At 31.6% G+C, this 25,615-nt stretch overlaps 2 protein-coding genes across 2 annotated transcripts; one reads left to right on the top strand and one right to left on the bottom strand.

Moving 5' to 3' along the window:
• Positions 1-1,142: 1,142 nt before the first annotated feature.
• On the top strand, positions 1,143-10,323 carry LOTGIDRAFT_237295 (hypothetical protein). The gene is made up of 5 exons (XM_009046445.1): positions 1,143-1,334; positions 5,645-5,722; positions 6,820-6,936; positions 7,951-8,030; positions 8,375-10,323. Exons 1-5 carry the CDS (start codon positions 1,263-1,265, stop codon positions 9,108-9,110), a joined length of 1,083 nt encoding a protein of 360 aa, XP_009044693.1. The 5' UTR covers positions 1,143-1,262; the 3' UTR covers positions 9,111-10,323.
• Positions 10,324-11,804: 1,481 nt separating this feature from the next.
• LOTGIDRAFT_237294 (hypothetical protein) lies at positions 11,805-25,400 on the bottom strand (the record flags this gene model as incomplete). The annotated part of the gene is made up of 12 exons (XM_009046444.1): positions 25,302-25,400; positions 23,798-23,851; positions 23,211-23,336; positions 22,105-22,251; positions 20,892-20,949; positions 19,667-19,702; positions 17,495-17,614; positions 16,673-16,737; positions 15,990-16,126; positions 14,425-14,531; positions 13,146-13,216; positions 11,805-11,943 (listed from the first exon to the last, which is right to left on the bottom strand). Exons 2-12 carry the CDS (start codon positions 23,845-23,847, stop codon positions 11,805-11,807), a joined length of 1,056 nt encoding a protein of 351 aa, XP_009044692.1. The 5' UTR covers positions 23,848-23,851; positions 25,302-25,400.
• Positions 25,401-25,615: the final 215 nt, after the last annotated feature.

Here is a 25,615-nt window from a genome sequence, read left to right as displayed (position 1 = left end):
GAAAAAATTTCCCTCACTACACAATTCATGGCGTTGATTGTCTTCATTCGCACAATCAGGAACAGACATGTAGGCTACTAGGTACATAGGCCCCAAAACAATTAGTTTCTTTACATTTGTCATGAGCAAAAATTTTGACATATTAATCTTCATCACTGAGTAAGACTGCAGCCTACTACAATTTACTTGCAATTATCAAGTATTTGGTTAATTAAGCCCTTCATTAATATTGTCTACTAACCTGACTGGCTTTATCACATCTAGAAATGCCAAATGGAAAAAAACAAATATGACGTTCCCGGAAATTTTGATGGAAAAATCGCATCTTTCCTTATCGATGAAAATTTCCAAGTAATAGCTGAGCGTTAGTCTCTTTTATCTAGCCGTACAATCTTTTTTCCTCCAGTTTTATTGAGCGACATCTTATCTTATTATATATCTTAATACAGAGTAGGCCTATCCTATGCATAATTTATTGCCCTCATTCAAAGTATCGAGAATTCGATGTAGACTTTATGTAATATTATAATAATTACCCTGCTATCTTAATTAAATGCCTCTCCCTAACTCCTAGTTAAAGTTCTACTTTCTCTTTCGCTTTGTAAATAATACCTAAAATAGAATCGGGAATTGCCCATGATTCAGCCTCAGACCACAGTTAATTTACTTACCCATAGAGTTATTTCTATTATGTATTATTCTATGTGCTGAGTCAACTAACTCTGCACTGCCTTAACATTCATGAACATTGCTTTAACCCTGTGCCAGTGCATTCTGTTGGATAGTAACTTTTTACCTTCCAACCACCCTAATCTCTATGTAGATATACATGTATTTGTTTTTAACTTAATGTGGTGAATCAATATTATTAGTACTGCTGCACAGACGCGCGCCTACGCCTACAGATTTGTTACTTTTCGTGTTAGATCTTATGCCATATTAATATTAACTACTGGCAGTTCGTAAAAAATACCTTTTTTCAATTTTTGATAAATTTTTTATTTGCAATTAGAGTCAAGACAGTATGCTAAAAGGGTTTAAAATATTTTTAAATGTATCCATTGTATTCAGATTCGGTCCGTCTTGGATTATCTCCCATTCGTGCGTTGACCCCGTTTTAACAAGGTAAATAAAGTAAGGAGGAAGTTGTCAATTTTGACCCTTTATTTTCTTGTCGACATATGACATGACATTAATGGAGTCAATGAAAATATGAATTGTTTTTATTCAGTTGTAAATATCTGCTTTTGATCATCTCGAAAATGGCTGTCAGTTTACCAGAGTCGGCTGATTTTGAGGGTTATTTGGAGAAACATGGAACAGGCACAGTGTCGGTAAGTTTGGAAGAAAAGTGGGCGTTTTCTCCTTTTCTTTTGCTTTTAAAAAATTTGTTGACATTTTCAATGTAAGTTATTGTTTCATTTAAATTGGACATGGCTTGTTTGGTATGGTGTTATTTATAAATTCTATATCATCAATATTTAATTTTTTCCCATTATTGTCTGGGCAAAGTAAAAAGTTTTTTGAATTTTTTTCTATCATTTTTGGAGATCTGGAATAGCAGCCTCAAAATAGTACAGTGGTGTAACCTATTTTCGTCTTTTATGTCTTAGATGTTTCCTCAGATATTCTATAAAATAATTAAACTGAATTGTTTCGATTTTCTTTATGAATCCCTCACTTTGACCTACATTTCATGAGTAACCAACTCAACAACGGCGGCAAAATGCGTCACCTATTTTCGTGTACAATGTTTGATCTATAAATAAGTCTAGAAAAACACGTTGTATGGATACCGGGTGGTATAATTAACTTAGTATTTATCTTTAATATCCATTCATTATAACTAGTGACAATTCCTTGAAAGAACCATAATTTAAAAAACAAAATTGTGACTGACAAAATAAGACAGTAGTGTGATTTATTGCTATAAGTCATTGAAACAACGTAAGAATATGGCCCACATATGTGTTCCATAGAAATTTTCTGCTGACACGGAATCCACTAGATGATCACATGACTTCATTCGTTGGAATACATTCTAGCAGACGACACTTGGAATTCCGATTACAGCTAGGGATTATAAGGAAATTTGGCCGATAAAAAATTGTAACGTTTGGTAATAACTGATATCCGCAATTTTGTATTTGTCAAAGTAAACATTAATATAGTTTACCTTGCTTGAAACCACTGGATTCATTCTACTAGCTGATATTGTACAGATAACCCATGTTTATCAAAACAAGCAAATGCCGAGGTCGCATATATTAATTATTAATCATTTCTGTAGATGCACGAAAAATAGGTTAGCACGAAATTAGGTTACTTGACTGTACGGTTAATCTTAGAATTTTTTCAACTGTCACTCGAACTCAGATTTATTTTCAAATGTACATATCTTGGAGAGATGTGTGTTTGTTTTCATACAAAGTTGTATGTGAATGTGATATAGCCCTGTCATTAGAGTGGGGTCTGTGGGTGCTGGACCCTGGACCTAAGCAAGTGAGTGCAAAGCCCCAGCAAAACCTTCTTCAGTTCAGCAGAGATTGATTTATTTACAGTGTCTTTGTACAAAACCAAAAAGATATAGATTTTGATATGTTTTTGGCACCTCAAAATTGTCAGAAATGAGCTCTCTTGGCCTTTAATTTAAGTTTGTTAGAGAGATTAGTTTATTAGTTTGTTAGAGAGATTAGTTTATAGGTTTGTTGGAGAGATTAGCTATTAGTTTGTTAGAGAGATTAGTTTATTAGTTTGTTAGAGAGATTAGTTTATAGGTTTGTTGGAGAGATTAGCTATTAGTTTGTTAGAGAGATTAGTTTATTAGTTTGTTAGAGAGATTAGTCTATAGGTTTGTTAGAGATTAGATTATAGGTTTGTTAGAGAGATGGGTTTATAGGTTTGTTTGAGAGATTAGTTTATAGGTTTGTTAGAGAGATGGGTTTATTAGTTTGTTAGAGAGATTAGTTTATAGGTTTGTTAGAGAGATGGGTTTATTAGTTTGTTAGAAAGATTAGTTTATAGGTTTGTTAGAGAGTTTAGTTTATAGGTTTGTTAAAGAAATTAGTTTATTAGTTTGTTAGAGAAATTAGTTTATAGGTTTGTTAGAGAGATTAGTTTATGAGTTTGATAGGGAGATTAGTTTATTAGTTTGTTAGAGAGATTAGTTTATAGGTTTGTTAGAGAAATTATTTTATAGGTTTGTTAGAGAGATTAGTTTATTAGTTTGTTAGAAAAATTATTTTATAGGTTTGTTAGAGAAAATAGTTTATTAGTTTGTTAGAGAGATTAGTTTATTAGTTTGTTAGAGAGATTAGTTTATTAGTTTGTTAGAGAGATTAGTTTATTAGAGAGATTAGTTTATTAGTTTGTTAGAGAAATTAGTTTATTAGAGAGATTAGTTTATGAGTTTGTTAGAGAGATTAGTTTATTAGAGAGATTAGTTTATGAGTTTGTTAGAGAGATTAGTTCATTAGTTTGTTAGAGAAATTAGTTTATAGGTTTGTTAGAGATATTAGTTGATTGGTTTGTTAGAGAGATTAGTTTATTAGTTTGTTAGAGAGATTAATTTATTAGAGAGATTAGTTTATTAGTTTGTTAGAGAGATTAGTTTATTAGAGAGATTAGTTTACGAGTTTGTTAGAGAGATTAGTTTATTAGTTTGTCAGAGAAATTAGTTTATAGGTTTGTTAGAGATATTAGTTGATTGGTTGGTTAGAGAGATTAGTTTATTAGTTTGTTAGAGAGATTAGTTTATAGGTTTGTTAGAGATATTAGTTTATTAGTTTGTTAGAGAAATTAGTTTATAGGTTTGTTAGAGATATTAGTTGATTGGTTTGTTAGAGAGATTAGTTTATTAGTTTTTTAGAGAGATTAGTTTATAGGTTTGTTAGAGATATTAGTTGATTGGTTTGTTAGAGAGATTAGTTTATTAGTTTGTTAGAGAGATTAGTTTATAGGTTTGTTAGAGATATTAGTTTATTAGTTTGTAAGGGGGGGGGGGCTACTTTATTAATATTATGTAGGCTTGTGTACTAGTTTTAAAAAAGGGAAACATTTTATTAATTTGTAAGAAAGACTATTTTATTAGTTTGTAAGGGAGCCTTGTTTACCAGCTTTCAATAGTGTGCAATATCAGCATCCGCTGGAAGCAAGCATTAACTTGTCATCAACCCACCGTCAACTATCTTTCAAGAGACTGAGTCTATATTAGCTAATGCTTAAATGGTTTGAGTTCACATTTGATCAGCGAGTTCAGGACTTGCTTGTTTATATGACAGTTGATCAAGTTTGATCAATGTAAATTTTTAAAACACTTAAGATGGATTTCAATGTTTTATTGAACTAAAAAGATTGTATTTGGATAAGCTTCAATAGTTATAAATGGCAATATGCCAGAACAACTACATAAACTTACACCAGGAAGTTTTTTTTTGTCAAACCTAACTAATAATATTCAGATGTAAATTGCCTGAATTACATATTAGCAATTTAAACTTTCCTTGCTTTATCACTCATCTTCACAATGTCAAGCAATTACAAACTTCATACTTATACCTTGACTGCAATAGCCACTTTCTTGTATCAGGGAAGTTTTGTAAATATAGCGATTAAAGTCCTAGACAGAAAGTCTGAAAAACAATAAGCCATAATGTTCAGTGTTGTCTGTTGAGGGCAATGATTGGCTATATTTTCTGGCGTACAATCCAATCAGTGAATAAGACTAAGTTGACCATTGTGAAGATTAATATCACCAAACTTTTCACCAAGTAATTTCAACAAAATGCTTCTGATGTAAAACCATCATCTTGTTTTGAATAGGGGTTTACTTTCAAATATTTATAGTCACTAGATTGAAAATTTGATCAGTTTGTAGAAATGCTCTATTTTGTTTAATTAAGTTGTGGGTTTTGATGCCCTGAGCCAATGCCACTAACTAATAAGATGACAAAATATTGATCATATGATTGCAGGGAGTTCATGTTTAAATTTGTCTTATTGTTGTATTGGAATTATCCTTTTTATACGCCCACATTATAATGTGGTCGCCCCTGTCAGTCCGTGCGTCCACAATTGGCTTGTGAACACAATACAGTTTTTATTTGATTTTAATGAAATTTGGTGTGATGATTTATATTGACGAGATCTTGGACAAGTTCGAATTTGACACGCATCAAAATTTGTTTGTGAACACTATAGAGATTACAGTTTTCATATGATTTTAATGAAATGTGGTGTGATCATCTATTACGATAAGATCTTGGTAAAGTTTGAATTTGACAATTTTTCGATGAACAGAATTTGAGTTATTGCCCTTGACTTAATTAAATTTGTTGGCTTGTGTGTTGGCACACATTTGATTTGATTGTGTTACGATTTGTTGACACAGATTGGCAACAAGCCTTGACACTGAAAATTTATCAAGGAAGTGGGCGTATCTTGCTAGGCAACCACTTGTTTACATCTAAAACAATTTTTTTCATTCAAACCTTAAATTTCTTTTTTATTAAATAATGTTCACATTCTTTTATCAATAGTGCAGAAATAATCTGCAAAAATATCATTTGGATGATTACATCTTTAGTGGATAATACATAGTGCAGATTTGTAACACTTTCAAGAGTTAATATTTTTATGTTTTTAGAAATTATTAGGGAAACAAAAGAAGACATGGTGTTTTTTACAGGATGCTTGGTTATATTGTCACCAGAGTAATAACAAGGTACATTTTATACTTAATCATATACCAATCAATTACTAAAGGTTTATATTGTAATAAACAGGAAGAATCAACATATCCTATGAGGCAAAGGTAACTGGCTTTCAGGAAGCTGGAATCTTGGAAGAGATGCTATTAAAATTGTTACTAAGATAAAAGTGAAGATGCTTCAAATAGCAATTGTTAATATTAGATTTTTTTCCCCATTAAACACACACATATAGTATTGTGGTTTTTTTTACCATAATTTTTCCTCAACAGGATACCTGGTAATATTCATTTACCTTTAACATTGTATAATGACAGTGTTTAGAAATGTTTTCATAGATAGCTTTATCTTATCCATCGCTCAGATTTTGATATAAATCTAAATAATTCTTGCCAAAAAAGGTTGTTTTTTTATTTCAAATGTTCTATAGAAATACTTCTATCAAGGAAGTTTTTTGATTATTGAAAAGGAATAAATAATTAGAGAAATAAGTAATTACTTGAATTAGTTTGGAGACCATAAAATATGTCAGCAGTCATAAAGCTCAATAGAATCAATGGCAAACCATTGCATTCAATCTTATTAACCTGTTCTGGGAGCTAATAGAGCTCAATTTTAGTTATTATGAACAATTTTCAGTATCCAAAATAACTATAAGATTGTGTAGTTTAGACTAAGCTTTATATGCTTTTATTTTTAATATAACCACTTCAGTAAGGATCTACAACAGCCTTTTTGAACTTTCTTCAAATTTACCTTTTGACCCAACTCGATGACGTTTGCTTTAACCAATCAAATTTCTACCCTCTCCAGTGCTGGCATTTTGTGATACAGTGTTTATCAGGTTTGGTCAAGGTTAATTTGACGAAGGTTCAAGAGGGCTGTCGTAAGATCCTAACTGAAGTGACCATATTAAGAAAAAAGCTAATAGAAAAAAAATTTTTGATTAGATTGGTGTATATAGACACAGCTTTATGGAACAACAATCACTGGTTAAAGTTTAATGCAACATTTCGACGTCTATATATCGTACTCTGAATCGCTAAATGCCAATGCCATTCAAAAACTAGATTGGTGTAGTTTATTGTATCCTCTGTTGATTTGCTTGTAGAGATCATCAGTTGTGAGTTCCATAGATTTAACAGAAGCTCAGATGATAAGAAAAATAAATTCAGATAAATCTGGCTTACAGTTTGAAATAGTTACCAAATTCAAGAATATCACTTTTGTAAGTATTAATTGTTCAAACATGTTATTCTTCCTCATCCCTCAAAATCTTGTAGCATGAAGCCATTTGTAAACAACAAGACAGCTTTAAATCAGTTGTGAATAAAGTCAAGTTATGAAACCTGAATCTTAACAAACTTGTTTTCATTTGGAAACATGTGTTTGAAGTATCTAGTGTACATAATAGCATATATAAGTCGTATATACAAGTAAAAAGTTAGATTCTTATCACGTGGAACAATATTATGCAATCAGAAGCAAGAGGTTAATGACCTTACTGACTAACACCCTACAAGATTCTTAAGTGACACTCAGGTTTGACCTTTTGACTGGCAGATTCTGAAAGCAATTGGATTTTATCTTCTTCTAGACAATGGCCACAATTAGGAGAGTTTTCAGTCTGTATTATTTAATTCAGTGATTTAAAAATTGTCATTAGTTAATCTATTGATATAGGCCTAAAGTTTGTATCAGCCATGACTGATTCAATGAGATGTAGTGATATGCAAGACGATATGTTAAGGGCCATTGTTTGCCATTTTTAAGGCTTGATTTCGGGCAGCAATTTAACTTTCAAACGCTGATAAGTCTAGACACACATAGATTTAAAGGCTCAAATTTAGAATTTTGAAATGAAATGAATGGAGTTTTACGTCCTACTTTTCTGCACCATGTGGGCTAATGAAGACGGGCAACGCCATGCAGGGCGCGGTGAGGGAAATTTTTCCAGGACAGCGGCATTAGTCTGCTCTTTTTCGATTTCCAACTGTCGAGGGATCTTTAACATGCACAGCCTGTAGCACACGGGGCCTCGGTTTATTGTCCTATCCAAACGACTAGACGCTTTTTCCATGTCAGCCCCTCTTACCTGCATCACTGACAGGGGGAAACGTATGTGATCTGTGAAAACTATTACTAATAGTATTAATAATTTCTGAGACTAAGGAATAAGTGATCAAACAGATGTTGAACCTATCCTTTTAAGGAATTTCTTATGATTTTTTTTCTCCTACAGACTGCTGGCACTACTAATGAATGCAATGAATGGATAAAACATTTACAGAAGGCTATGACATTTAAAGACAATATAAATGTGTAAGTTTTATTCTTTTTTTTCATGCTTTTTATTTTTAGTTCTCATACTTCATTTAATTTTTGAGAAATTTTGATTTGCTTTTGTCATATTTTATGCTAATTAATCAAAAACACTGTCAAAAGTGGCATGAGATCTTTAACAGAGCATTTGATTGGTTGAATATTTAAAAGCCAGAATTAAAGATCCATACAATTTTTTGTCAGATCATGAATTGAAAGTGAAGTCACCCTCGGTACACATCCAGATTTGTGTTCCACATTCTTAGACTTTAATGAATTTGAATCTTTTCATATAGCTGATCTTGCTTGTTTGATTGATTTATTTATCTTCATTTGTATTTCAGACCAACAACTGACAGGAAATCTACTAACTTGCATCATTATGATGAAATAGATATGAACCAAGGTCATAAAAATACTGTTCAACATGCATCATCATCAAGTGCCCAATATGAAGATATTGACAAATTTCACACCTCTGTTAGTCCTAAAGCAGATACCAGCAGTCATTATGCTTCCATTGATGATGATGAAGTTTTTACATCTAAGAATAATGACAAAAGCCCTGTATCAAATGTATGTGAATATTCTACAGTAATTCCTAAAGAGCAAAGGAAAACGCCCTCCAAAGATGACATTTCTTCATCTCAGAAGCCAACAGAAAAATGTCCACTTGATAGTTCTGCTGAAAAGAAAAACTCCATTGAAAATAATAATATCAGAAAGGATTCTCAGAATGAAAATCCTTCAGCCAAAAGGAATATTTCAGAAAGGCAAGATCAAGACAAAACAGCAGTGAACTCTTCAAAGGGAGATAATGAAGTCAATCTGGAGGCAGAAGAAGAAGAATCAATTGATGATGTACATTCCATGATTCCAACAAACTTTCCAGAATTGAAAGAGGAGCTGTATTCATTAAGCGAAAATGATATGAAACCTATTTCAGATCTAAAAACCTTTCTACATGATAACAATCTTAATCTTGATAAAAGACCTCTGACTCAAATATCTACAGCTAAAACTGAAATAACAGATCCTTTTGAATCTCTGAAAGCATACCTCAAATCATTAGATCTTTGATCAGTTTTTACAATTTCATTTTGACATAATTTCATCGAATTTGGGGCAAATAAAGCCTAAATTACACTCATGCACTTATAATAAGATGATCTTTAGGGTGAAAGTTTGAGATTACCCAGTAAATATACAGTATCAGCAATGACATTCACTGTAAAAGATCATCATTATTTTGTTTTTCATGTTCCAAACCGATTGGAAATTTCAATGTTTCTGTCTTCTGTTCATTAGGTGACCCCTCTTGCCAATCATGATCTTATGAATATGTTATGAATTTCATGGTTTGGGCTATGTAATATGTAATCAATCAAATAACTTAAATTTCCTTTCTGAGGTATTCTGGGATATACATCCTTAAATTTTTACTTGTCTGTTGTCTGCTCACCTTAATCAGACATTTGATTGGTTAGCTCAGTAGGACAAGTTTGGGATAAAGTTTGAACATGATTTAAAGAAGAATTGTGTCAGATCAAGGATGAGAGGTGTAGTAACATCCACAAACAAAACGATTTTATCTACAATGAGTAAAAACATTTAAAGTTTTTAGTAAGTGAATCTTACTTTTAAATAGTTTTTGATATTATCATTTTAAGGGACGGGTCTGTTTTCGGGGGTTGATTTGGATCTTTCATATATGTAAATAGTCTTTAGAAGTACTAGAAATGAACAAAAATTGCATAATTCCTTCAAAAATACCCTTAACTAGGTATTTCTTTTATTTCTATTTATGTCTTTTCTATGTACGATAAAGTCTCTGGAAAAGACGAATAGTCTTTTTTACTTTGTTAAACGCTAATTTCGATGGTGAGCTGTGAATACTGAATAGCTTAGCTAGAAATTCAGGTACAATTGGTCTAACGGATGTCTTTTTTTTCATGGATTGAATATCAAAGATTCCTTCATCTTTCATACACACAAGGATTATGTTTTATTTTGTAATCTGTTTATCTTTCAATTATTTTATACTTTTGTTATAAAATTGTTTTAATACTACGCCACTAGGTAACTTTCTTTGATGTTTTACAACAATAAATGTGTTATGTCACTATAAATGTGTTATGTCACTATAAATGTGTTATGTCACTATAGTATTTTGTTTATAATTATTTTTATTGTTTTATTGTCTCATACACTATGTCATATTATTCTCTGCAGTATTGTCGTTCCACTTCTTTGTTTATATATTTTGAGCGTAATAAAAATTATAGCCAAGTATATTTTAATATTAGACAGATGAGTTGGTCAGACTGACATTTTCTATATGTTTGATGGTTCACTGTCATTTACACATACATATTAAGGTTGGTTGGACACTTCTTTTAGGCATGTGACCATTGAGGCAAATGTCATTTAGGCACACACTTATAATTATGCACAAATTCATATTACCACAATGTCATTTAGATAAAGTGATTTAGGCACACCTTCAATAAGGCATTTTGGTCACTTTTTAGTCACTAAGTTGGTCAGACTGACAATTTTTGTGTAATTAATAGTCATCTTTACTCACTATCATTATTCTAGTCTCCCAGCTGTAAATGAGTTTAAATGATAAGCTGATAGACAATATGTGCGAGAACTGAAATTTACATCTTTATCTACAAGTCTGAAGGGTAACATGAATCCATCAATATAAAAGGTTATTGAAGTTGTTAGTAAAAGATGTGATCAAAATGTCTTTGATTTGAAAGCAAGATAATATGCACTGATTCAATGTTAAAAATCTAGAAGAGAACATACAATATGTGTTGCTAATTGTTGAATATTGTTCCTATATAACTATTAATCTGTTTCAGCCATCCAAAAAGCTTTTGAAAATGTAAGTCTGGATGATCAAATACAGAGATTTTCTAATTTTGATATATTTGAGGGTGATGAGGTGCTTTGTAGTCTGGCATAAAATTTGAAGACAATTATAATATAGGTTCACCGACATGAAACAGGTTGCAGTAAAAACCTCAGAGAAAATAATGAAATAGTAAGGATTGATAGAGGAAAGAGGGCCAATGCAATTGATCACAGATCCTGAAAGGGGCAATGGAAAAAAAAATCAATGAAAGTTATAGTTTTTATCAAGGTCACTATTATCCAGTACAACTGCGTGACAGTTCTAAAGAATACTATTATACTGTATTTATATATATGTATATTTATCTGGAAATTTAAAATGTGATTAACAATACATAAACTTTATTTCAAATAACGATAATAAGAAAAATACAACTGATATTTTAAAAAGATAGCTTGCCAAGAACAATAACGTCCACTGTCAGCTGTTGAAAATAACTGTCCTTATTCACTAGAATCTTCACATATCTTCTAATATGAAAGAACTTCATGATGCATTTGTTGTTCAAAAACTTCATCTATATGCAATTTTTAGGTACTGGGTTTTCAGATTCTTAAATTTTGTCAAATGCAAACAAGAATGAGGCCTCAAAATACATTGGATTAACACTGTATTTTCTAACATTTGTTGAGTAAATTTGATGCCTTCAGATTTATGAAGGGCAATTACTAAAAAATACCCAAGTGGAACTTAACTATGATAAAATAGGCATGCCTATACATATTAGGTTATAGCCTGACAAATCTGGCCGTACCCATTCTACAATGTGATATACAGGTGGGATATCTACCGGTAGAAAATGAACCCATTGTAATTGTATGAATTTCAGAGTTTGAATTTGCTACATATCACTGCAATGGTGTTTCTTGGTTCTCAATGAATTCCTCTAAAGTTTTTAATACACTCAAAGTTTCTGTCGAAGCATCCAGTTTCACATATCTTACTAACAATTCACCAGACCCACATTTTCGTAAATATAAATATGACCTGAAATATTAGAAACAATCAAACATAGTATTTATAACTCAGACGACCTGATATCTTGTATATGATCCTTACCTAGCAAGACACGCACATTTACCTAATAAATTCTCAGAATATCAAGGGCATTTGTCATTATGCATCAAATCGTAGCATAAATCTTACTTGTCCAAGATATTGTTAATTTAAACCTACACAAAATTTCATAAAATTCTGACATAAACTGTCACCTTCTTCACAAGCCGAAATAATTTTAGTGATCAAGGGATGAAAATCTGTTTTACATTTGTCCAATCATACTCAAATTCGAACTTGTCCATGATCTCACTGAAATAAACCTACAAACCAAATTTGATAAAAATCTGATAAAAATTGTGGCATTAAACGCTTTCACAAGCTAATTGTGGACTTCCAACATGGGTGATATCAATATACATCCACATTAGAATGTGGGTGTATAAAATGGACAGATTATTTTTCAAATAAATTCTGACTTATTGGCAGAAGCTTTGAATAATAGTCTTATACTGTTAGGGCTGCCAATTGTTAAAGTCCTGTTAATTTTTAGTAATTAGTTTGAATATTGATCATTCCAGCGATTGATTTCTAACAAAGTCATTTACTTCCCTGTGCTACCTTATGTTCATCTTCAAAATCTTAAGCTTTTACAAAGTGCATCTTATACATTGACTTCATTAAACTATTTTCTTGTATGACCAAAGTATGTTAATGCAACCATTTGATTGGATTGCATGTTAGAGACTAGAGACAATCATAACCTTTGTTTATACATGCAGTCAATTTTTTTTACAGTTTTTCCATCAAGGGCTATATTCAGCAGCATACATCCAATCAATGTCTTATTCCATGCAAAAAGATTCTCAACAAAAAAATTGTTTAATATTCCTTTAACAACGTTTCACACCCTAAAATTTCATAATACATGTTTGATATACTTGATACAATGGTCAAAAAAGAACATTCCTACAAATTGTCTCACTAGGCTGTTACCAATATCGGGTGGCCCAGAAATTTTCTAGATTATTCAAAAAGTGTCAAAGATATGATCATAATATTTTGACCTCATATTTTTAGGGATATTAGACATCTTTTAACCAAATTACAGCTTTATAGGTGAAAACATTTCAAAATACCAAAGTTCCTTGTCAAAAAAAATAATGCCAAAATATTGAATTATAAATACTCACCTATATAACGCATAATGATCTATTTCTGCTTGCTTTAAAAATCTTTTCACTTTGTTCAAGTTGTGGATAAACTAAAAATAGATATTCACACAATTTCAAAAGAAAGTAAAGGCTACAGTAAGAATATCGGGCCCAATTTCTTTTTGCCCAATAACCAACAATCCAATCCAGAAGTCGAGTTTTAATTTTGAAATTGTTTAAGCAGGGTTATTTGACGCATAGACTTCAAACTTCATTTAGGAAATTTTACTGTTATTTATATCAAAATTATATCAAGCTTCTAGACAAATATCACAAATCTGTTTTTGCATCTCAACTGATTTGTTTAGTCAAATATAAAATGATCTGGTTGTGTTGACCTATATAGTAGTGACGGTTGTTGCGCTCAAATCAGATCCAGTGACGTTTCTAGGAAATATTAGTTAAGGGCAGTGGCGTAGCCCAGTTAATGTCCGAGTGGGGGGCGAAATATCTGAGGTTGCTCGAATTTCTAACCTAGCTAAAGAGCTAAATGTGAACTGTAAAACAAACTCTATATTGTAGCCTGTAGAATGAGCACGAGCCAAAAAAAGTGAGAAAAAAAACGAACGCGATATCAGAGTTTTTTGCGATATTTCTCAAGAAAATCATCGGATCATCACCAAATTCAATAGTGCACATCTTCATCATGATATTGACACACATAGAAAAGATCATAAGAATCAATGGAGAATTGTAGCCTGCAGAGTGAGCACGAGGTAAATGTGAACAGGCCGATGGACAGACCAACAGGGGCAACTACAATATACACCCATACTTACGTGTGGGCGTATAAAACATGTATTAGAGTGACAGGACCAGTTATCAAACATGCTTTTCATAAGGTGATACAGCGGACATTTTTAAGTGATATAATGCATAGATAATTGGAGGTTTACGTCTTACTTTTCTGAACCTAAATGAGCTAATGAAGACAGGCAACACCATGCAATGTGCAATAAGAGGCTCTATACCAGGACAGGAGCATTAGCCTTATATCTTTTGTGTTCAGTTTTGTTGTCCAAACGACTAAACAATCTTGTATTGTTAGAGAAAAACAAGGTTGTAAAATCTGAAAATATATCTAAACCATGTGGGATTGAACCCTGGACCTCCAGGTTAGTGAGCGAAAGTCCAACTCACTGAGTCACTGCTGAGTAGTGCCACAAGAGGTAACATTTTTTTTTTTTTCATTATGTCGACAAATTATCCAATATAAGGTATGACATCCATAGATTAAAAAAACGATAAGGAAACTTACTGCTAGTTTAACTGATTCTAAAGAGTCTCGTAATTTAGTAATGTTATTTGAGTCTATAGTTAACAGATGATCACCAGCTAATTTACAAAATTTACATGGAATGTTACCTGAAATATAATATATACAAACTTACATTCAGCAGGTACTGCGATGCACAGTTGATCTGATTGTGGCAATTTATGGATTTTTCCAAAGGTTCACTAAATTTAACCTCATGATGCAGTTTTTGTTGCTGATTTTTGTCGTCAACACATGAGTAAAATCTCATGACTGTGCTTTCAACACAAGATTATCCTGTTGCCATACAATCAGAAATTCTATCAATAATAAGGTAATCTAAAATAGCCGGCAATGTATAAAAAAAAAAACACTTGCCGGCTATTTTTAGATTACCTTATTATTGATAGAATTTCCGATTCAATTGCATGATCATCACTTGATTATCTACATCATGGAAAACAATCAACAGGAGATTTTCCATATCCTCATGTGCCCGCAGCCAGCTGGTGAAACTCTTGACAAGACTCTAGTCGGCAACAAAAATCGGTGACAAAAAACAATTGTGTGCCTTGATCATTCCACAAATGTGTTCTTGTGTCAAATTGAGCCAAAATCCCACAACTATATTTTTTAAACAAAGTTGATAATATTGTCAGATTCTAGACGTAGTTTAATAATAGGTCGATTTCTACATGCCACTAGTATCAAATATAATATCGTCAGATTCTAGATGTAGTTTAATAATAGGTTGATTTCTACATACCATTAGTATCAAATATAATATTGTTAGATTCTAGATGTAGTTTAATAATAGGTTGATTTCTACATACCATTAGTATCAAATATAATATTATCAGATTCTTAATGTATTTTAATAATAGGTTGATTTCTACATGCCACTAGTATCAAATATAATATCATCAGATTCTAGATGTAGTTTAATAATAGGTTGATTTCTACATACCATTAGTATCAAATATAATATTGTCAGATTCTTAATGTAGTTTAATAATAGGTTGATTTCAACATGCCACTAGTATCAAATATAATATTGTCAGATTCTAGACGTAGTTTAATAATAGGTTGATTTCTACATACCAAGTATCAAATATAATATTGTCAGATTCTAGATGTAGTTTAATAATAGATTGATTTCTACATACCATTAGTATCAAATATAATATCGTCAGATTCTAGATGTAGTTTAATAATAGGTTGATTTCTACATACCATTAGTATCAAATATAATATTGTCAGATTCTAGATGTAGTTTAATAATAGGTTGATTTCTACACACCATTAGTATCAAATATAATATTGTCAGATTCTTAATTTAGTTTAATAATAGGCTGATTTCTACATACCATTAGTATCAAATTTAATATTGTCAGATTCTAGATGTAGTTTAATAATAGGTTGATTTCTACATACCATTAGTATCAAATATAATATTGTCAGATTCTAGATGTAGTTTAATAATAGATTGATTTCTACATACCATTAGTATCAAATATAATATTGTCAGATTCTAGATGTAGTTTAATGATAGGTTGATTTCTACATACCGTTAGTATCAAATATAATATTGTTAGATTCTAGATGTAGTTTAATAATAGGTTGATTTCTAACGTCTACCAGTGTATCATCAGTTTCACATTGTAACTGTTCAACTAATGGTGATATACTGCAACACTGAATAAACCTATAATATATACATTGTCATTTTACTAAAAGAAAAATCATCATAAACGTAACTAGTAGCTTTCTTGAATTGTTTTTTTTACATGAACATTCTTAAAATTTTATTTGAAATCATTAAATATACTCCTTCAGTCGTATTTAATGTGAGCATCTACAGCATTGGAGTCTTTGAAAGTCAATCAATCAATTCCAAAAGGCTTTCATATGTATAGACTGATAGACAGGATTCTCCAGAATCTTACTAGTTATCGACTAATAAATATGGCTATCTATTTCATATCTAAGCAATACTCAGGAATGGAATTATTTCTATTCATAGTAATAACATGAATATTCGATTCCCCGAGCATATATGATTGCAAATAATTGAGGTGCTCTAGCAATTTCTTAAATTTCATTATTACCTTTTTGATATTGTGCTAGAAGCATACATATGTAGAGGTCAGGAAAAAAAACTGGAGACAGGTCATGACAAATCTGGAGAAAGGGGTTAAGACTTTTTTGAAGCGGGGAAATTCATGCTAGCCTAGAAGAATCAATAACCTACTTGTTGATATCCTCTTGTACTTCCTGACCTGCACCAGTTATCATTAAATTACCATCTAATAATGCCTACAAACATTAATCAATTTTACTTGAATAATCAATGTCTTTGCTACTGTTAACAATCTTTTTAACTTGGAAAACATGTGTAAATGTAAATTCTACTCTATGAATTATTTTTAGTAAATTTCAACAATGTATCAATTTTACTAAAACATTTTTTATTACTTATTTTTGACATGGACCCTTAATGGGATTGTAAAGAGGTTTTCTAATTTTTTTTATGTGTATCAGGAACACTGAGAGCTTCAATTTGCACCATTCCAATTTTCGATCAGACAACTGTGGTTCCTGCAATTTCATTAAAACTAATTGTTTGATGACGTCACTAATCACAAAATATGCTTCATCACAAAGGCCTTTTGTGATTAGTGACATCATCAAATACTTAGTTTTAGTAGAATTTTTTGGAACCACAGACATCTGATCAAAAATTGGAATGGTGCAAATTTATGCTATTGGTGTCCACAATACGCATAATTTTTGTTAGAAAACCTTCATTTAAAGTGACAAGGATTCATCTTATGCTATCACCAAATGTTACAATATCCTTATCAAAACTATTGGTTTGAGAAAAGGCGTTAAATTTCTAATTTCACTATCCTGAGAAAAGTAAGTACACGTAGATGCAAAATAAACCCAGGATCTACCATAACAATGTGTGCAACCTCTAATATAGCTTCTATTAAGCCAACTATATTTGATATTTATAATCTCCAACGTTCAAAGTCAAACATTAGTCAACATCTAACAGTTACATACTTACAGTAAAAATTAAATAATATATTTTATCTCCAAACAACTCTACACATCTCTTTAAATATTCTAAAACTGATTCATGCCATTCATTTAAGTACTCCTTTAATTTACTATCAATCTGTGATAACTGAAATATAAATCATAACATATAACATCCATCACTTATTCTAAATCTAACAATATTTTTCAGAAATTCAATTTTCTAATGCCGACAAATTCCACAAAACCATAACTTTCACTCAGTACTCTCAAGACATAAGAGTATCTGGTACATCCTTCAATTACATAATGTAAATTAATGGCCTGTTCTTAACTCTTCAGAAGAACAAAGTAGCAAACTCAAATGAGCGGAGAGTAGCACCAGTCAAATGATATAAACCAAAAATTAGATAATTTCTTAGCTAAGCCAATCAGTTATAGTGTTCACGACTCACTGTCGAAATTTGAGCCTTCAAATCCATGTTTGTCCAGAATTATCTGCATTTGAATGTTAAAACGACGACTCGTCATTTTAAGATACTCTGTGATATATAGAAAAGACATATATAGATATAGTGAGTAAAATTCCTAGTTTGAAGAATTTTTAAAGGAATTATGCGACTTCTAGTACTTTTCACTATTTACATATATTCAAGATTAAATCAACCCCCAAAAATTCCCCACCTGTCCCTTTAATATATGCAATATATTTTGCCCGTTCCATTACTTGCTCTACGCTTACTCATGGAAGCTCGAATGCGTTTGTTTTAGCGATGACATCATCACTTGCGCTTACTCGTGCCAGGCCGAAGTAACCCACCCCCTGGGCCGGTTACTTCGGCAAGTATCCTAATGTGCAATACAAGAAGATGGCGGACACTGCGATCAATACAAAATATTTTATTACGAAAGTTGCCCTCGGGTAAAAACTATCCACGAAGTTAAATAAATTCAAATGAGTAAATATCATTTGTATTGCTGTGGTTAATCGCCATATAAGCTGCTCTTTCACTCAAAATACATTTTTTAATTGTATGTCATTTGTCTCAGAATGTCATCGGGTCCATAGAAATAGATGGTTCAGTATTTTACATCTGAAATAGACACACTTCCCTTCCAGAAAATTTTTTGGACTGAAAATTCCCCTCTGTAAAATCATGTTTGTAAACAGTGGTTGATATTTCCATCAACCCAAAGACAATCTAAGACTCTCACGAGTATTTTGTATTTGATATTTTGATTCATATGGAAAAATTGCCAAATTTCGATTCTGAAATATTGTAAACACAGTAGTTTTCGTGGCCGTAGAATTGCATACTATCGACTCATCCCAACCATTGGGTAAGCGCGAAACCGTTCGTTTACGCGCTTGCACTGCACATGTCAAACAATGCCGAAGTAACATTGACGTGGAAGCGCGACTCAAGTAATCAAACGCAAAGATTATAGACCTTATTTACTGGTCAGACATATTGAATCCAGGACAAGGTTCATAACGCAATCAAAAAAAGGTGGCCTTTTTTCACTGCAGTGAAATCAACACATTGACATCTTCATCACCTCCTTTTTCAATTCCACTAACTCAAAACTAATTATACATTAGATCATTAAATTCAGAATTTATTAAGCTAATTAATGATACTTTAAGATGAGGTTTACCCCCACACATATCTGAGAAAGGTCAGTTTTAACAGTGGCTCAACTACCATAGTCCAAGGGCTCCAACCCTTAAGGTAGCCTCTGTCCACATAATTTTTCTTTTTAAAACACCAAAATAAGTATCTAAAAGGTTATCATACAATATATAATGGATCATACCTTATGTCGGAGGGCAATATTATGTCCTTACTTAAAAATATGAGACTCAAGAGAGCATATACTAAAAACAATGTCATGGGTGAGGGGGCCGAACCCACTTTTAAGTCCACAGGCCCCCACTCATTTAGTTGAGCTACTGAGTTTTAAGCCCCTTTCTTGCTGTTGATCAAATGTTTAATGACGTCATATATTCAAAAGATGATGTAATTGCATTATGAGCCTTGCATTTGTTATGTTCAAAAACGAGGCATGAATAAGGTCTTAGGAGAAACCTGCCTTCTGAAATTTTTGTGTCGGGAACATTTTTTGTAGCATGAATGCAGGAAGGAAAGAAAATAAAACTAACAGATGGAAAATCTGAATGATAATGTTAGAATCTTACCGGTTGTGTGGGTTGAACATAATCAGATAATGATGTCTGTATAATGATTGAAGGCATGCCATGAAGAAAAATAAAGGAAATATGATCAATATCAATATAGTAATAAGAATTTAGACATACTGCAAAGAAATTTGTGGGTAAATATCAAAATATGAAAATCTATTGCAAGCATGAATGTAGCGACTAAAAGTATGGTCACAAATAAGGTGATATACAAATGAAATAAAATAGAAATAATTTATACCTTACAGGGCAAATGACCAAAAGGTAAGCGAGGTTCTGTACAATGGGGGTAATTTGGTCAAGGTAGAACTTGCTTTTCTGTTCAGTTTCAAATTTCAATTTCTCAAACCTTATAAATCGACTTGGGTAACAAGGAACAATAAACGAATCACATTAGAGAAATAAATATCCCATTTAAAGGGCGGGTAAAGAGACTTTCTTGTTATTTTAGACTGCCTTATTGTCTGATAGCATACGGTTGCTGGGATCCAAATATCATATTCCGTTACTTTCAGAAATTTCAGACAATGCTCAAGAATGGTGAAATTTGATATAGGATGCACATAACAAGAATAGAAAGGTTTCGTACTATCCTTTAAAGGCATACTATCACTTAGGGTGAGAAAAATATTATCAACTTAGCCCAAATAATTCTTCGTTCATCAGTGCTGTCATAACTATACAACAGAATTCCTTTACAATCCAATAAATCCATAAAACTAAATAATTTTTGAAACACGCTTCTAAGTACGGTGGCTCACATACGACATTTTCCACTTTTTATTTTGAATTAAAAACTTTAATTTTCACCTAGGTGATAATTATTTTCACCAAGATGATAATTATTTTCACCAAGATGATAATTATTTTCACCAAGATGATAATTATTTTCACCAAGATGAAAGTTAGGTGATAATTCTTGTAATATTTAATTAAAAACTTAGATGATTTTAATTCAAAATTAAAAGTGAAATGTGTCGTATTCGAGCCACCGTATCTAAGCATATTTAAAAAATACTTAGTTTAATGGATGTATTATCTTATATAGAGAATTGTATTCTTTAGTCATGGCAACTGGTAAGTTCAACGGATGAATATATACACTTGTTGACTAAATTTGAGACTTTCAATTTTATGTCCATTCTAAGAGATAGTATTCCTTAAAAGAGAATTCATTCCCAGACTTTTTTCAAGTCCAACTTGATTATCTATAACAACTTACCTCTGAATCTAGATGTTTGACTATACATTTACAATAATTATCTAACTCCAGTCTAAATGTTATTCTGTTAAAGAAAAAATGATCATCAACATGTTTGAACTTTCCATGGAAAAACCCTTAAAAGAGTTCATTCCAGATTTATTCCTTTGCTTTAAACATTGCTGGTTTATTACATAGTAGTAGTGTCAATTTTTCAAAAGAATATGAGTAAAGTGTCAATTAGCTAATACAACAAAAGTTTATTTAATTGCTTATTTATATGATTTAAAGTACAATGATCAGAATGAAATAGAGGATGATTTGGATCAGATGGTGATTATGACAAATCTTAGTGATTTAACATTTTACATGGCATTGATGTACAGTAGGTTAATAGTAGGGCTGCAACCATTCTTGAAGTACACTAAACGATACAATTTATTGTGATAAATATTGTGGTTCATTTACTAGATAAAGAAAGAGAAAAATAGTATAAATCTTAAAAATTATTACAAAATATTGTCACTTTTTAACAAATGAATACATTGAGAAGTAGTGAATTGTGAACAAAAATTCTTGAAGTTTTTGATTTTTTACAATTTTTTTATCTGAAAATTATACTTAAAATTCAAATCATAACATACTGTCTTAAATACACAAGGATTCTGTGTCATTTGTTATTAAAGGGAGTCAATATATAATCGTGCCGATACATCACAATTATTTTTATCCAATGCAATGCATCGATAAGAAGGAAAGAATCGCGATTCACCGAGTCATTGTAGCAGCCCTAGTTACTAAATATTATAAAGCACCTTTGATATTTGTATAAGCTTTCATGGAATTTATTTCATGAACTATTTTGTATTTTTCAAAACGGTACTTCCACTTTGAGCTTATTCAAATGTGTTTCAAAAGGGTATAATGTCAAACAAATGGCATTGAAACTGAATTTTTATGTTCAGCAATTTATGGGGGACCCCCATGGTGCTAGCTAAAAGCTACCTTTAGTTAGCAATGGTTGGACCAAAGAAAACAGTTTTCCTTGTTTGAGCATAGTGAGAGTGTTAGTTTTACTCATTTCGATATGAAGATGTGATTATGACAACAAACTAAACTAAGTGGAAACACAACATTTTCAGCAATGAAGCTAGCTTATATCTAGATTTTTTTTGTAATTTTCAAAGTTTATCAAATGGAACCGGATGTTATCAATCAATATTTTAAAGGATATAAATCTAATGAAGTATCTGAGAAGGAAACAAAACAAACAACAAATTGCTTATTGGTGTTATCAGCATCATTATCATCAATTGGTGGAGAAGATAAACTTAATACATTGTAATAACATACTGCAGAATTACTTGTATCATCTGAAGAACTGTAATACAAAATATGTTCATACATTATTGTTTATAGTGTCGCTTTTTTTTTAAAAACATATGCCATATATCTATGAAATCATTTATATTCATAGGCTCCAAATTTTCATGGATTATTTTCAGAAGCATATTAAGACAAAATTTGTTGTGTTGATATCTATTTTTTTAATAGTATTTTCTTGTCCATCAAATTTTTCTAATTATTTTCATGTAAATTGAATTATCAGCTTCAAAGTAGCAAAGATAGTCTTAGAATAACTTTGCATTGTTAACATTATAAATATAGGCATATCTTATCATTTATATGTTTGATGTCATAGAAGGAAACTTTCTACCAAAATTGGCAACAATTTGGGTATAATTATTTAAAGATGGAAGTCTAAATAAAATTTTTTCTTAGCTTTTATTTCTACTCTCTCTAGTGCTAGCATTTGGTGACATGGTATTTATCACAGTTATTAATTCAAAAGGTTAATTTGACGAACGCTCAAGAGGGCTGTCTTGAGACCCTAACTGAAGTAGCCACAAGAAAAATTAAAGCTAATATAAAGTTTGGTCTAAATTCAAATTACAAAAAAAATTTCATCAAAACAAAAACTATCAGCACTGGTTTAAAGCTGAAATTTCAATAAAGCTGAAAGCTGAATAACAATTGGTAAAATTTGATTTTTCAACAAAAGTGAGAATTCCTTTTTCCAGTTCTTAGAATACCGGTAACTTCTTTTTTATTGAAACCATTGCTTGTTAACACTCCCTTTAATCAATTACAGATCCTCAAAGTATTATAGTGTTTGAAATTTCGTGAATTAGCTGGCCAATGAAATCCTGAAAAATTAAGCCTCCCATGAAAATGAATGATTCCACATCTACAAATCCCTTCAAATGAAACCTATGACCAACGTCTGTCTTACTGAAAGATAGATTTTAAAATATATACATATACTAGCTAACTTCTTACCTAAGACCCAATGATAGAAAATTACCACACCCTGGTAAATGGGAAACTTTTGATAATTTATTACCAAGTGTTCTTCTTAAGTCTGTTTCTGCTGATGCTGGTAGATTAGTAGCAGCCACACTTAAACTAGAAAATAAAATAAGGGTTGTTCATTTTTTTCGCCCCTCTAAGGATATGGTACTCAATTTATGATAGTACCTTATTCCATGCTTTTACTTGAATTTCAAGTTTGTTATGTTCATAAATTTTACCTATCAGAGAAGGTATTATAATGACATTTCCTAAATAATCTAGAGCCTGTTTCAAAAAAACACTAGAAATGCTAAAGAAATTTTAGTGTTCCAGTCATTTAATTGGTCAATCACGATACCGATTTAAAATCTCGCATTACTAGCCAAATAGTTAGATGTATTTCTAAAGTAAATTTTTTTTACTTTGAAAAAAGAAACCCCTAATTCAAAAGGAGGAAGTCTCTTATTGAATAACTAACTTCCACTGGATATTTTACTTTAATTTCCAGTCTGTATTGTTTCCTTAAGTACAGTTCATATTTTAACAGAACATCCTGTAGCTTCAAGCTGCTTTACCTGAAATTGCAATCTTCTTGTTCACTTCCATCATCTTCACTCGATACCATGGACCTTTTTGATAGAAAATTAAAAGTCAATTAACACTTAATATATCATATATTATATGAGGCCTAATCTTTAAGCTTATCCTTTTTTCAAATATATATAACAAATTAAAGTGTGAGACTAAGAAGTTCTGACAGTCTAAAGATTCGATGTCTATTGTCTGACAAAGTGGCAAGAACATACAATGATACATGTAGTTCATTACTCCCTGACCCTCCCACTAAAACTACGGGTATCATCTGCGGTGGGTTCGTTTTGCCGCATTGCCAAACTTGCCGTATCGTGCCCAACTGAAAAAAACGACTTGTAAAACGAAACTAAAGGTTTCCGGAATGGCCATTTATTTCACATGAAACGAAATATTTTAATTTGATGTCCTGCATCTATTTTCTTTTTATTTATAATTTGGACCTGTTAGGGAAATCGAAACTATAGTTTCAAGACTTTGGTACTGTGCCTTTTTACAGAGGCATACTTGTTGCTATTATGGTGACAATACTAAGTTTTCAAAATATAACCCTCACCGCTCACGGTTTTAGATTCCGCAATACTTATTTTCCTGTGGATTCATCCGATGTCTGAACTGTCATTTTTTTTAAACAATTGCAGGTTCGTCTATTTTTGTCTCCAACTGCCGATGGTAGTGTGGAGCCAATCAACCCCAGCTTCTACCTTGTCCACCAGGACATTCTGGGACTTATCTGGAACCAGTGGGGGTTCAGCTACTGCTGAATTATAGGGCACATCTAATACGAGAATTCTAAACTTCTCCTCGCTTGATAATTCTGATTTATTATTCAGAAGATTTTTACTTTCAGACATCTCAGTTGCCATTTTTTCTAGCACGTGGGTGACGTTATAGGCACGCAGCAGAGGGACATAACTCTTGCAAGTTATGACCAATATTTTATTTATTGAACTTGTCTTGATATTTATGGATTTATGTATTTTATATTACGTTTCTGATCGTTTGTACTTGGTATTTATTTTATTCCAGATTTTACCATAAAACTATGGTTTCGATTTCCCTAAGAGGTCCAAATTATAAATAAAACAGATTAAAATATTTCGTTTCGTGTGAAACAAATGACCATTCCGGATTTTATCAGAAACCTTTAGTTTCGTTGAACAAGTGGTTTTTGTGCAGTTGGGCACGATGCGGCATGTTGGGCAATGCGGCAAAACGAACCCACCGTATTATCTGACTACATTGAACTTTGATTTTGCCGACTTAGAATTGAATTTTTTTCTGGTTTCATAAATATTCAAAATAAAATGTGGATATGTTGTTCTTTATGTGAAGTGCATATTGGATTGATTTCAATGCACAATACATAAATCTTGTCTACACAATGTAAACTAAACAGGAAACTAAATGACAAGTCGTTAGACTTTTTTGTCGAACTAGATCAAGAGCCTGAATATAAATAATTAAAATCTTGCATCCTATTCTTACTTGTTTGGAAAAAAGGAATAGAATGCATAAAATCTCTTAGGGTGATAAGTGCTGTCTATAATTTTAGAAAAATCTTTATTTTGACTATCTTTTTCGGCCATTTTGAACAAAACACTTTGTACGCAACTGCGAATACAGAATATTGTTTTAATTAGCAAAATTATTTCTCCTTTCGATTTATTTGGTGCACCTCGTGGTATCTTCGGTGCAAACACAAAATGCTATTTTCTTTGCAGTACGTAAACAAAATATTTCGTTTTTCTGAAATTTTTCAAATCCAAAACTTTGTGGAATTGACAGGTGCGTCGTCTGCT

This window comes from Lottia gigantea (genome assembly GCF_000327385.1).
Source record: "Lottia gigantea unplaced genomic scaffold LOTGIsca_101, whole genome shotgun sequence".
NCBI classification, from domain to species: domain Eukaryota; kingdom Metazoa; phylum Mollusca; class Gastropoda; family Lottiidae; genus Lottia; species Lottia gigantea.
This window is presented reverse-complemented; position numbering and strand designations above follow the sequence as displayed.

What these genes read in the sequence shown, in the direction of transcription:
- LOTGIDRAFT_237295 (XM_009046445.1), top strand. Translation starts at nt 1,263, where the DNA reads ATGGCTGTCAGTTTACCAGAGTCGGCTGATTTTGAGGGTTATTTGGAG. An exon ending in ATGGAACAGGCACAGTGTCG is followed by an intron (nt 1,335 to 5,644) that starts GTAAGTTTGGAA and finishes TTATGTTTTTAG; the next exon opens with AAATTATTAGGGAAACAAAA. An exon ending in TTTAAAGACAATATAAATGT is followed by an intron (nt 8,031 to 8,374) that starts GTAAGTTTTATT and finishes TTTGTATTTCAG; the next exon opens with ACCAACAACTGACAGGAAAT.